The 14,110-nt window shown below is 36.9% G+C and overlaps 1 protein-coding gene across 2 annotated transcripts in view; it reads right to left on the bottom strand.

Moving 5' to 3' along the window:
- srgap3 (SLIT-ROBO Rho GTPase activating protein 3) overlaps positions 1 to 8,460 on the bottom strand; it is a 122,253-nt gene extending 113,793 nt beyond the window's left edge. For both annotated transcript variants that reach the window (XM_067460155.1, XM_067460156.1), the window contains exon 1: positions 7,898 to 8,460. In XM_067460155.1, the coding sequence (XP_067316256.1) occupies positions 7,898 to 7,964 (67 nt within the window). In that variant the 5' untranslated portion in view covers positions 7,965 to 8,460. The remainder of the gene's footprint in view (positions 1 to 7,897) is intronic.
- Positions 8,461 to 14,110: the final 5,650 nt, after the last annotated feature.

Here is a 14,110-nt window from a genome sequence, read left to right as displayed (position 1 = left end):
TGGGTCTTAAAAATGTTTATTAATAAGCGACACCAGCTGAAAAAAAACCAAGGGTCTCAACAAGATTGTGAGTAGCTGATGCATAATGTTTACATTTTGAAAATTATAACCCAGACTCTTGATATTAGTTAAAGGCCATAAAGTCAGTCAATAAAATGAAAATACAATTAAAGTTTAAATGAACCATATAAAACATTAGAATATATTTTATATATATATAGTTTAGGAAAAATATAAAAACATAACATATTCAAAACAATTATTTATGAATATGAATCAGACTAACAAGATTAGGTTACAAAAAGAAATAAAATAAAAAACGGGTTAGAGTTGGTTTGGTCCAATGGACATTCTTGCACATGGCTTTGATTGAATATTAGTTGCTATGGCAATAGTCACTGTCTGCTTGCATTGAAAGTGAATGGGAAGGGCATTCTATGAATCACATAACTGTGCGGCACTATGCAGCACTGCACAAACTATTGAGTGGTGTGTTCGCCTGCGACTGTGTTTGTGTGTGGTAGGACCATGAATCACCGCTGGCCACTCGGCCTGTATCACATTAACCTGTCATTTACATTCCTGCTGTGTGATGTATGGTCAAGTGGGGTCTACAACCCAGATTTAGAGCAGGTAGGCCGATTCACAAGCCACATATGATGAAAAGAAGTTAAAACAAAAGAGAGAAAAAAAAAAGCTCAGGCACAGATGTTTAACAGTTTTGTTACAATACAAGACTGTCTACTAGGTTATCTAAATTTTCTTGTATTTACAAAGCTTTCAATGATCCCTTTGAAAGCATCATCGATAGTCATTCAAACATCTTTGGCTATTGTGTCATATCACAATGTTTGAGCATCCCGCCGGGACTGTTGCACTCCCTTACACTTGTTCTTGCATTGTTTTACCGCAATAATACAAGTAGTGTTTGATCAGGGCCAATTATACTTCATTTCATTAAGACGAAATTGTCAACTTTCATAATTTTTTAAGCATTTTCAAGAAAGAATCTAACACCTGAAGAAAATATAACATGGGAAAAGTTAACAGACAAATCATTCAATTAGTTTCCTTAACAATGAGGGTAAAAAGTAACTGAGATGAAGCTCAAGCTAAACCTGTTTTTGAGTACATACATGCTTTTAAGTTTCAGTGTTTTGAATTACTAGTAAAAAAAGAAAGTCTAAGTCTAAGAAAACCTCAGATAAAGAACTAAACAATAAACCCAAAAAACTGGTGGAACTTGTAGTAAAGTATTTCTGCATACACATGAAACTAGATGAATCACATTTCAGACTATGATTTTCTTGCATAATTACATTCCCTGTTAAGGTTTTGTGTCTTGCAATACTATCTAGCAAGGTTTTTTTTTAAATGCATGACCGAACACTTTGCTGCGTAAAACAACCAGGATTGGAAAACTCTACAATATAGTAAACACTTAATATTTCCTATTAACACTTTTCAAACACATGTAAGTAATTGTATATCTCTGGTTCATGAAATCACCCAAAGTAAGTCGACTAACAGATTTAACAGGAACAAAATAGTCAAATATGAAAACTCGGGCCCCATGTCCTTCCAAATCTGTATGACTTTCTTCTGTGTATCACAAAAGTAAGTGTAAAGCAGAATGTCCACGCTGCTTGTTTCCCTACAACCAAACAGACAGAAACCAGGGGCTGTTAAACTCCAAAAGGAGGTGTGCAATTGATTTTGCGGACACTATACACATGAGAATAACCAACAGCATTTGTCATAAATGTTTAATTTCTCACTGGTAGTAGGATGAAAGATTTTAAACAAATAAATTCAACAGAGAAAGCTTGAGAAGACTTTGTGTGTGAATCCTATTGACTACCTCCCTGATGCTTTTATATTCCTTTCTGTCCTTTTTGGGGCTTAGTGCAAGGTAACATACTTGGTTACTAACGTAAACTCGACACGATTCTACACGAGTACTGTGTTGTATGTCTTATTAAGATAAATAAGACAAGCTGCAGTACTCGTGTAGTATCGCAATGGAACTGTTTATGATGGAAAAATGGCTGCAAAGTTTTAAAAGGTCAAATAAACATATCGTCTGCTTAAAAAAAGAAACGAGTCACCCGCAATTCAAATCTCCCTTCCTGTTGCATAGAGCGGTGCAGGTATGATATCACTTTGTAGGCCAGCCGGCAGCAGGTAAATGGTAAATGGACTGCATTTATATAGCGATTTTAACTGACCCTATGGCCATCCAACGCGCTTTACATTTTGCCTCACATTCACCCATTCATACACCGACGGCGATGTCAGCCATGTAAGGCACCATCCAGCTCAGTTGGGGTTAGGTGTCTTGCTCATGGACACTTCGACACTTGGTCAGGTGGAATCGGAGATCGAACCACCAACCTTTCGGTTTGTAGACAACCTACATGAACCACTAAGCCACTGCCGCCCACATCGCACTAGTTCCCTCAAGAAAAAACCAATAGGATTTTTCCATAGGCTTTTGGATTAATCGCTTAATAACAAGCTCAGTGATCAACAGACGTTTACTTACACGTTTTGTCCATCAAGATAATTATCGCAAATGAACACCTTTTTTATGAATTCTGAAGCCTAAATGCCGTCGCCAGAAGTAAAAAAGCTAAAGGTAGGCTATAAACGGACTATATCACCATCACTAAGCTTCTGACAACTCTTTCAGTTAGTATCTAAAAACATTTTCCCAGAACATTTGAGTTAGACTACTTTAAGAAAGCACAATTATGAGCATAATGAGGCTGTAAAAGCGGACCGAGCTCCTCTTTTCATGCATGAATGCACTTCAAAAGGATGAGGACTAGCACTGGAACTGATACAGAAAAACCAAGGCCCTTGTTGGTATCCCTGAGTATTGAATGCTGAGGAAGCATCTGAAGCTGTAATTCAGATATGGTAGGCGCTTCGTTTCTCACATGTTCTGTAAGTGGTAGACCAATCACAACAGACTGGGACGTCTGACCAATCAGAGAAGAGTGGGCCCTCGGAAAAAAGGGTTTAGAGAGGTGAGGTGAAATGAGGTGATTTATATTATGAAAAAATGTAAGTTAAAAATGTAAGTTTTTTTTTATTTATTTTTTACCTTGGATGCATGTAAACCTATTGTAGGAGACTGTCAAAACAAAATTAGGAAGCTTTTAAATAGCATAACAGGGGCACTTTAAGTCTTTAGTTCCAAGAAATTATGACACACAATGGTGTGATCTCATTTGGTCTGGATGGATTAGATAAACTGATTGTTGGATGCATGTAAATAGTACATTTATGGAATTTGCATTTGACCCTCTTCTGTACTCATCTTGACAGCTTGAAAGGCTCCTGTGAATTTCAAAACATTAATTATGCAATTTGCATGTGCATGTGTCAGGGGCGCGATGCTTCTGTTTAATTAAGCAAGGTTCCACATGGAAAGCATGCATGAGCAGGGAGTGGGAAGGTTTATGCTAATTTACTCTCAGCTGCTCGTAAGGATTGTTTATCATCCTAACAGGGGATTTTACCAGCAGCATGCATATTATGCTAGTTTTTTTGCGGAGTGATTGGTTTCTGATGGTGAGGTCTCTTTAGGGCCGTTTCAGGAAGCTTGTAATGAAATGCAGATTTAAATCACTTGTGTCATGGTGTGAGTTATTGCTACCTGGCTGGATTCATACGCTAGAGATGGAAGTTATCAGGATAAAGTGGTGATTACTGCTCTGTTATTCACATGGTGATTTAACTGTGTAGTATGTATTAATGAGGACTAAAATTGGACAGAATATCATTACAAATATGATATCATGAAAGAACACTGAAGTGTGTAGTTAGCATTTGTGGCCTCTGGGGTTATACAAGTTACAAATTTACAAAGATAATTCTGTTATCATTTAAATGAATTTAAATCCCTCATGAGATATCTTTGTTTGAGGAGTAAAATTAAAGTTGTTATTCATTAATCTTGATTAATAAAATTCTCTAAACAAAAGTGTCAAAATGATATAAGAGATTAATATATCATTTATATATCAGTAAGTATATATATCATTTTTGGATGAACTTTAAAGATGTCCTTGATTATGATTTCACTTTTTTTTACTTTAGTCATTAGCATGTAATGTTGCTGTTTGAGTATATATAATAATATATAATTATAATAATGCAAAAGGAGATATTTTCTTTTACAGAAATCGCAATTTAAGGACTACAACAAATGGCTGGTAGGGACTACAATGAGCTTCTTCCCTGGTTGGTGACATCACAAACACGTAACAAAGGGAGTAAGATCATGTTGAGAAGAGGAAGAGTTGTAGTAGAGCAAATTTGAGAGTTTGCTCAAGAGTTTGCTCAATGCTCAGCCATCGTTTCACATTAATTACAATAAAGTACGTAACACAAATGCAATAGAATGTCATAAAAACAAGATGACAGCATAAGTTATAACCGTAATTAAACTAAACTAAACCTGTTCTATCTTCATGCAGCCTATTCTCTGGCTCTGAAGGCATCTTACAACGATTCCCTCATGAGGGATTTATCATTTATCATGACAGAATCTGTTAATCGATTATTTGAAGACAGTTAACTACACATTAGCTACATAAAATTCCTCAACTAGCCATTCAGAAACATCCTGTTGCATTCTACATGTCACTTCTTCATGAGTCTGTCCATCGTCTGAAACAAAATGCTATAACAAAACGCTCCGAACACACATAGAATCCTTCGACACGACCTTGGAAGCCATTAAAATAAACCATCCACTTGTTTCCGATGCTGGAATCCTTCTGAGATCTGTATAGAGACACAACCAAGCTTTTAAACATTCTTTTACTCTTCCAAAACGAGACATTTATTGGAGCATAATTAAATAATTGCTTTGTTATAATGGGGAGAACGTTTTAAACTATAAAACGTGCAGGATGTTTAAATGGTACAAAGACCGCTTATAGATCACGGCGAATTTGATTTCTCATGTCATGGCCCCTTTAAAAGATTTATATGCAAATTACTCACTCGTATCTCCACCCTACCTCTTTCTTTCTTTGCTATACCCTTCATCTTTTCAATCTTACATAATTCATTGTGACTTCAATTATTCAGATTATTTTTAAAAGTTGCTTAGATGTTCCAAACCTCCTTTTCGTACATAATGTAGGTGAAATGTTTTGATTATATATGCTGCCCTTCATCAGCTCATGGCTCTGGATCTTCACTTAACATTTTTTACTTCACTACATTCTCTTGGGTTTACATCAACTGAGAGGTGCCAGACTGTAGGGCAGCATGTGTTAATGGCTCCAGAGCTTTAACTAAAGGCACGTTTATATTTGGATCTAATTCACCAAGCACTTTACTGATCGTTACAAACAAATGTATCAATATGAGCTAGATGATTTTGACCACATCATTTTTTTATCCATTCAATCTGCTATAGTAAATTGCTGTGGTTACAGAAAATCAAAGGGTCTCCATCAGCTAACAGAGCCCCAACATGGGTCTGTGTCACTGGGGTCCATCTGCCATTAACAAGCCACTTTGTAGCTTGCTGCTCAAACTCCCAATGATTGAAGATAAAGCTCATTACTATGCCAGACTACATCTCCCTTGTGTAACCACCAGATCTGCTCTTAACAAAGACTGACTATGGTCTGTGACCTTCTGAATTTGAAGAGCAGCTTAGGACGCCTAACCAAATGTGTTACTAAAAGCAAATACAGTACCAAGAAAATACCTGGAATATATTAAATAAAAATATATCACTAAAAATAATGTAAGTGAGGCCTGCTCGATTCATATATAATTTGCCATTTTCAAAATTCTTGGGTACCATTTCATTTTAGATAGGGGGAGGGCTGGTCCACATTTTAATATTAATGGCATTTGTTAAAGAAGAGAGTGGCAGTATTATAGATCACAACAGTTATGTAAATCCAAAGTATGGGACGGGCCCCTTTATGCCTGAAAGCCATGTGGCCTTCTCAAACACTGAGGGGCAAGACTCTCTTTTAACAAAAGCTACTCAAGCGAGAATCACATCAGAGACGTTTAGTGTGAAGGGATCCTTGAGTAGAGGAACAGACTTTGTAAATCCCACCGCAGATTCAGTGTGCATCACATTACACTTAATCCCAACAATTCAGCACAGTTTTAAATGTTGAATATTAATAAAGAAAACAGAGAAAAATGACCAAACCCTGCTCTGCTGAATAAGCAAACTCAGTTTAAATAGATGCTAACTGGTAAATTGTTAATACTTATTAACCATTAATAATTAATGACTAATCTCAGTTATTATTCACCCTTTCTCTGAAGTTTACAAATTATCCATTCTTTTCATTTCAGTGGCTAGGGTCCTTTGAACTTTCACCATCATTGTTATGTAGCCAATCAATTAACTGCTTCTGCAACGCCCTTTCAGACCAAACCTAGTTAGTTTCTATTCCATCTAAACATTGACAAGCTCAATCTGACAAACAACAAATATACACGACAGACACTAGAGCTGGTTAAAATACTTTGTGAATGGACACATTTTGTCAATCAAACTGTTGGAGTCCATTGTAATATCATTCTGTGCATCTTGTTCACAAAAAAGATAACTATCTAAACATCATCCCTTGATCACTACAATACTTGTCCCTACACAGGCTCTGCATGCACAGAGATTATATATTGATGCATAAAGTAAATTGTAAACAAAGGAGGAGAATTAACTGAGCTCGCCGGTCGCCTTGAAGTTCCACCCATCTGTGCAGAGAGCATGACACAATACACCATTCTACCCAGCAACAAAACCCCTCACCCCTACCTTCTAGTTTTTCACCAAAACACAATTTATGCACACAAACACTTAATGTGCAGACCATTAATGCAGGGATTTATTTGCAACAGCGCATGAGTCACTGCAATAAAAGTTTGAATATATTGAACCATTCCTGTGGATGCACAACACCCCATGTCATCAGAATCAAAGTTACTAATTTTGTTATTGTTGGACACATTTTTGACACGAGGAAAGGACAGATGGCTACAAAGCAGCAAAGACATCCCGCCCAACTATTGCACAATGCAACTTCAGCCAGACAAACACCAAGTCAAACATTTGGGTAAAAACTGGCGGTAAGAAGCCAAAATAAGACAACCAGGTCTTGACGAACAAATTCCAAACCACTGCATGGACTTCATTGCTGTCCTATTTATGAGTCACTAGTGTCACAATTGCTACTAGCAACATTTCTTATTTCAGTATCTCATTACTACTAACCAAAATGGCAACTTTATAGGTACTTACTGGGAAAATCATAGCAACAACTGAAATTCATTCTAGTCTAACACACTATTTTCTAATAGGCCAATTAGTAATGCTGATACTAACTGAGGGTCATAAAAAGGAAATATCTAATAGGTCTACTTTAATCCCAAATTAAAGAAGAACACGAATGCAATTGCACCACAACTACTGGAAACATAGCCTAGTTGGAAAAGAATAGTAGATATCTGAAACACAGATCCAAATGTGTTGCCAGCTAACAATGGACTAGTTACATCTGAGGCCTAGTAGATAAAAAAAATGTGTATGTAATGGAAAAACTAATAATAATTTACAGAAACAGTGAGGACTGGAATAAGATTAGGCTATAGCATCTAATTAATAGATACAAGCTACATTAAAACATGGATGATTACTAACTCTAGTAACATAAAAATATAGCCTAAATGTAAAACAGCTTGATTTATTTTTACACAATCAGGCAGAACAAAGTAGCCTAATCTTTGTTTATGAGAAGCAGGTTATGAACCGGATCAGTAAACATCAAGAGTCTCACTAAAGGCCAGCAATGATGTTCATCTAAACTCCTCAAACCGATTCATAAAAGACATACATACATACCTTTCACTTGCGTTTCATACTCCGCAATTATCTCCTTGTCTTTCTTAATCTTCGTATGAGATGACATTTTTTCTTGAGGTATAAACGTAGAATCCAGTGATATGTTGAGCCTTGCGCGCGAGCCCCCGACTGTCACAGTTTGCAGCTTTTCCCCTTCTGCCTCTGTTACTATCAGAAGTGTCCTTCAATTTACATCGGCTGGTAATCCAGATACTTTCCCCTTCAGGGAGAAGCAGCTGAAAGCACCCCGGGCACACCTGCGCTATCTCAGATCCCTCGCGTTCAGAAGAGCTGCTGGGCTCGGGGAGAGGCTGCTCCTCCTTGCTCAAGATTTGCCATCTGAAGTGACTGAAGAAAATACAATTCCAACCTACAAGAAGAGGTTTCGGTATGAACGATGCGGCGTTGTGTCTGTGCCCATGCCGTTTATGTGGTCATCAAGTCCGCGTGCTCTGGAAGGAAGATTTGAGATGGCATAATCTGAGCTTGATTGGGCTCCGTTGCATTAGAATCTCAGCGGCAAAGCAAGCAAAGAACAGAATAGCGCCCGAGCGTCGTATGTGACTCCTCCTATTGTCGAATTCACTCCCTCAACCAATCCAATCAGTTCCATATGCACCCCTCCCAGCTGGGCACACACACAAACACAGGGCGTTTCGTTTACACTTCCATTCTCTGAAGCCAATGTATTTAGCTCAAGGTATCATTTTCCTCAGAGGTATCAGCGTGTTTGTATTGTTGTCCCATTTCTCATAACTGTTAAGCTATACACACAAAAGACTAAACAGGGCTGTGAGTGCCAACACTCCATGGCCTGTAAGACCAGGCGATAAATGCATTACTGACACAAATGACAATAGGCTACATGTACTTTGTCATTAGTGATGTTGTGTAATATTAATCCTATAGCCTACTTATCAAATGAATAAATGATTGGACATGAAATACTGATTTGAGTGTTTATTCACCTTGCTTAGAGGCATCAGAGATTCCAAACCTGAGCACAGCCATTTTGGAAACACTCACTGGACATTGGTCATTCAGAAAAATCCTATCCTCTGAATGCTGCAACAGGCCAATCAAAGTAGGCTATTCTACAGAGATGAAATGTATTTTACAGTTTTTCTCAGTCGCTTTGGTACATTTCTCAGATCAGAATTGAAATTCTCAATACCTGTTCAATTCTCACATCATTGTGTCACTTGTGCACATCAAAAAAGCAGTTTCTCATTTCTTTAAACAAGTTGCAAATGCTTTGGTACATCAATGCACATGATTATGTACAATTCTCTGCTGTTTCCTACATTATCAGTTGCTTATGTCATGTTGATCAAAATGTATTATATTGGGTCTCTGTTGAATAGTCTCATCCCCCACAACATTTGGCACAAGCTCATAGCATAAGTCTTTACATGCAAAAGTTATCATAATATATCAAGCATATTTCTATATTTTCTATATTTCCATTAGACTTTTTTCTAAATCTGTCCTGAATTGGTAAATTGCTCCCAGGTGAATCTTGACTTTCTCTAACGAAGGCGCTTCTCATGAAACATCAACTAGCAGATATATATATATATATATATATTTCTACATTACCGCATGTACAGTTTTTCCTATGTTCACATTTCTTCTTTAGTTGTTTTGTGTGTGTGTGTGCTTGCGTTGCGTGCGTGCGTGTGCGTGTGTGTGTGTGTGTGTGTGTGTGTGTGTGTGTGTGTGTGTGTGTGTGTGTGTGTGTGTGTGTGTGTGTGTGTGTGTGTGTGTGTGTGTGTGTGTGTGTGTGTGTGTGTGTGTGTGTGTGTGTGTGTGTGTGTGTGTGTGCTATTCAGTGCTGTCTTTTCATTTCTGTATATCTCAATGACATGTTCTGCAATAAAATACAGTACAAACAGTAAGAGTGTATTTACTTTTGAGGAAGAGGGTGGCTTTTGCAGGTTATCCATGGTGTTTTGCCATTTGTACAAATTGTTTTGAGAAATGCACTTACTGTTTAGCAAATTGTGAGTTTGATTCAAGAAATGTACCAAAGCGACTGAGAAAAACTGTAATGCAAAGATGAATACCTTGCTAGAAAGTTAGTGAAAGGATCTTCGGGGAAGAGATACTATCAATAGTTCACTATAGCATTTTGTTTGTCAGTTTACTTGGAAATGTGGCTAAAATTGTCATGGGAAAATGGAGAATGAAGGTTTATTAATTGCTAAACCACTTAACGCTCCATTCCTTCCAAACGTTTCTTTCACGGGGGCATTGTGAGGTCTAAAATGAAGCATTATGTGAAATGTTTTAACAACCAGCACAGATGTGCAATTCACACTCAAGTTTTTCTTTTTTTATTCTGTAGGCCTAGCTGTTTCATAATTAGTTTGATTTGCATAATATGACAGCATGTGTTAATGCGTTTGGAAGTATTAATCTAACATCTACTATGTCTATAACCCTGAGTGTTCAAGATGAATTTAGGCAAATGTCCAAAAGCAACGAGCATGACAAAAGCTTTGTTCATTCGGGTGTCAGAGATGTTCAAAGATTGATGTTCTGAGAAGTGAAATGGTGAGGTGACAGTTCCTGTCAGCGAGGTGTTTAAACCTGCGGTCTTTGAGAACCACATCATAGCGCTGTCATCATGCCATTTTATCTGCGATCTTGCAGTGCAGGAGAAAAGCTCTTAGTGAAATGGGTCGTGGTCTGAGTGACACGGCAAAATATAAGATGGGGTTAGAATGTAGTTACAAAATCAAATGGCTACATGGGCATCAAAGTCTATACATTCAAACAACTTTTGCACACCAATTTACATTTGTGAGAAATACATAGGGCCTTTTTCTCACCTGTTATACTGGGGGGGGGGGGGGGGGGGTTCACACAGCATCTTTACTTTGCAGTAGGTTGTGGGTTGTATGTGTCATTGACATATACTGTCATTGATCTATTCCATACAAGCAAAAAGAGTTAAGTGTTTCTAAAGCCAACCAACACAAGCATCTTGAGCTGTGTTTAAACTTGACCTTTTCAAAGCGCACTTTCACAAGCTTACCTCAGGAATTTATAATGGGTTATAGCTACAAACAGAAGGGTTGGAATAAGTTGCATTTCTGATGTGAAAAATAGATTTTTTTTATGATATCAATATCCAGCCTTCATGTGGATTGAATTATTGCTCTTTGAATGATTCATAGTCAATGCCACCATATGTTTGGTCACATTTTTGTTTTTTGAAGCATCAAGGAAAGCAAATAATAACTATCACTATCAAAGCATTGTGCACCATCCAGACATTACAGTTTTTCTTAGTCGCTTTGGTGCATTTCTCAGATCACAACTGAAATTCTCAAAACTACTACAAATTCCAAATCAGGTGCCCATCATAAAAGCAATGTATCATTGTTTTAAACAAATTGCAAATGCTTTGGTACAGTCATGCAATTGGTTTTGTGCAATTCTCTGCTGTTTGCTTTTATCAATTGCTTATGTCATGTTTATCGAAATGTTAAATAGTCGTACCCCTCAAAACAGGCGTTAGTTATTTACATAAGTCATTAAATGCAATATGGTTAAACTAGATGTCATATTGTGTCAAGTGTATTTTCTATGCATTTCCAGTAGACTTTTTTTGAGATTGCAAAGGAGAATTTTGAATTTCAGTAGTGAAGGGAAATGTAAAGGTCTAGATCAACCAATGACCAATGTCTCTTAAAGAGCTTTTCGGGTGCATTTCATGAAGCTTCATTTATAACAAGTATAGACAGAGCAAAACACAGTGTCACAAATTCTGACAATGGAGGAACAATGTGGAAGCAAACAGGGTCAACAGTCGGGAAGAAGAAGAGGAGTGTTGTGGAAGAGTACAGAGGCAAAACAGTAGAAGAGGTAGTAGACGAGTTTCTGGTTAAATAAGGGCCCCTATTGTGGACCATTTTCTTAGTCATGACCTTATGGCCGATGCGGGTCGAAAGGTACAGCTACATTTTTAATCCACCATGTCCTTACAGTTTTTCTCAGTCGCTTTGGTACATTTCTCAGATCAGAATTGAAATTCTCAAAACTACCTGTTCAATTCTCACATCATTGTGTCACTTGTGCACATCAAAAAAATCATTTTCTCATTCCTTTGAACAAGTTGCAAATGCTTTGGTACATCAATGCACATGATTATGTACAATTCTCTGTTGTTTCCTACATTATCAGTTGCTTATGTCATGTTGATCAAAATGTATTATATTGGGTCTCTGTTGAATAGTCTCACCCCCAAAACATTTAGGCATTAGTTCATAGCATAAGTCTTTACATGCAAAATGGTTGAACAAGTTATCATCAAGCATATTTCTATACTTTTTATATTTCCATTAGACTTTTTTCTAAATCTGTCCTGAATTGGTAAATTGCTCCCAGGTGAATCTTGACTTTCTCTAACGAAGGCGCTTCTCATGAAACATCAACTAGCAGATATATATATATATTTCTACAGCACCGCATGTACAGTTTTTCCTATGTTCACATTTCTTAGTTTATTTTTTTTTGTGCTATTTAGTGCTGTCTTTTCATTTTTGTATCTCAATGACATGTTCTGTCAATAAAATACAGTACAAACAGTAAGAGTGTAAATTTGAATCTTTCCATTCTCTTGCAATTACAAACGTAACTTACTATTGACAATAATTGTCATCAAAACTTCAGCCGTAGTTTCCATCAGAACATCCCTCCAGAGGAAACTGTTATATTGACAACATGACTAAACAATTTGACTGTCTTATCCGTACACAATGACTTGTCATTCTGATGGCACTGACATGTTCATTGACACAGATATTTACTTCTGAGAGATGAACTAGGGATTTTGAGTAAGAGAGTGGCTTTTGCAGGTTATCCATGGTGTTTTGCTATTTGTACAAATTGTTTTGAGAAATGCACTTACTATTTTGCAAATTGTGAGTTTGATTCAAGAAATGTACCAACATGAAAAACTGTAATCATTCAAACGTTTGTAGACAGAACCAGACAATGTTCAAAACTGTATACTTACTAAATGCTATAGTCCATTATGGTAGTCCACTTGCATTTCACATTAGTAAATATACAGACAAGACAGACAGACAGACAAACAGACAGAAAGACGATAGATAGATAGATAGATAGATAGATAGATAGATAGATAGATAGATAGATAGATAGATAGATAGATAGATAGATAGATAGATAGATAGATAGATAGATAGATAGATAGATAGATAGATAGATAGATAGATAGATAGATAGATAGATAGATAGATAGATAGATAGATAGATAGATAGATAGATAGATAGATAGATAGATAGATAGATAGATAGATAGATCAGAAATAGACAGACAGAAAGATCTATTCTTTAATTCAGAATTTGACATTGATATAGAAACCCTATATCAACATGAAGGTGTCTGGAGAACGCTTTATAAAACATGGGCGATACTGGGGTAATGAACATCCCTACAGAGGCACAATAATGTGTTGTACCCTTTTGTTCATGGCAAAAAAAATTACCAAGCAATTTACCAAGCACTGTCCCCTCCTTTCGCTTCATCACTTCTAGGCATCTCAGGGGGCAGCAGCCTGGGAAACTATGACTTCAGTGTTTTTGAGGGACAAAGCAGCATTGTGAAATTCTTCTCAGTATTTCAGCTCGAAGAATTGCAGAGAGAGAAAGAGAGCTTCCTCTGAGAGGCTGAAAACACCAGAATGAGTCACTGCTGAGAATATATCTGCCGTAGAGGATTCTGACTGGACCAATGCCAGGGTATTAGGCGAATGAAGATGAATGAAATTTGGACACATTAAGAAGCATGTACAGTTATATGTTTTCATTCGATTACATGTCCAGTATCTGATGCTACACATTGATCTTACGGAAATTAGAGGACTAAGATGAAATCTTTCAGCTGCTCATATTCACTGCAACACACACCAAGTGGAAACAAGACAAAATCCTACATAAATGTTGCTTTAAACAATCACAACTATAGTCAAGGTATAATGCCAAGAGCAGGTTCAAAATCCTAAATATTTCCTTCATATGTTTCCCATTCTTTTATCACATACATCTGGCACTCAGCTGCAATGGGTTATTCCCTGTCATTGTGCAATGAGAGGGTAAATAATTTCTGTCATATTAGCAAAAGAGAAAAATAGGTATGAACAAAATCAGTTTAAGGCTCTGGAATTGATATAATTGTAA

The sequence above is a fragment of the Pseudorasbora parva genome, chromosome 12 (genome assembly GCF_024679245.1).
Source record: "Pseudorasbora parva isolate DD20220531a chromosome 12, ASM2467924v1, whole genome shotgun sequence".
Taxonomy (NCBI): domain Eukaryota; kingdom Metazoa; phylum Chordata; class Actinopteri; order Cypriniformes; family Gobionidae; genus Pseudorasbora; species Pseudorasbora parva.
The sequence above is the reverse complement of the archived record's forward strand: the minus strand, read 5'-3'. Positions and strand labels throughout refer to the sequence as shown.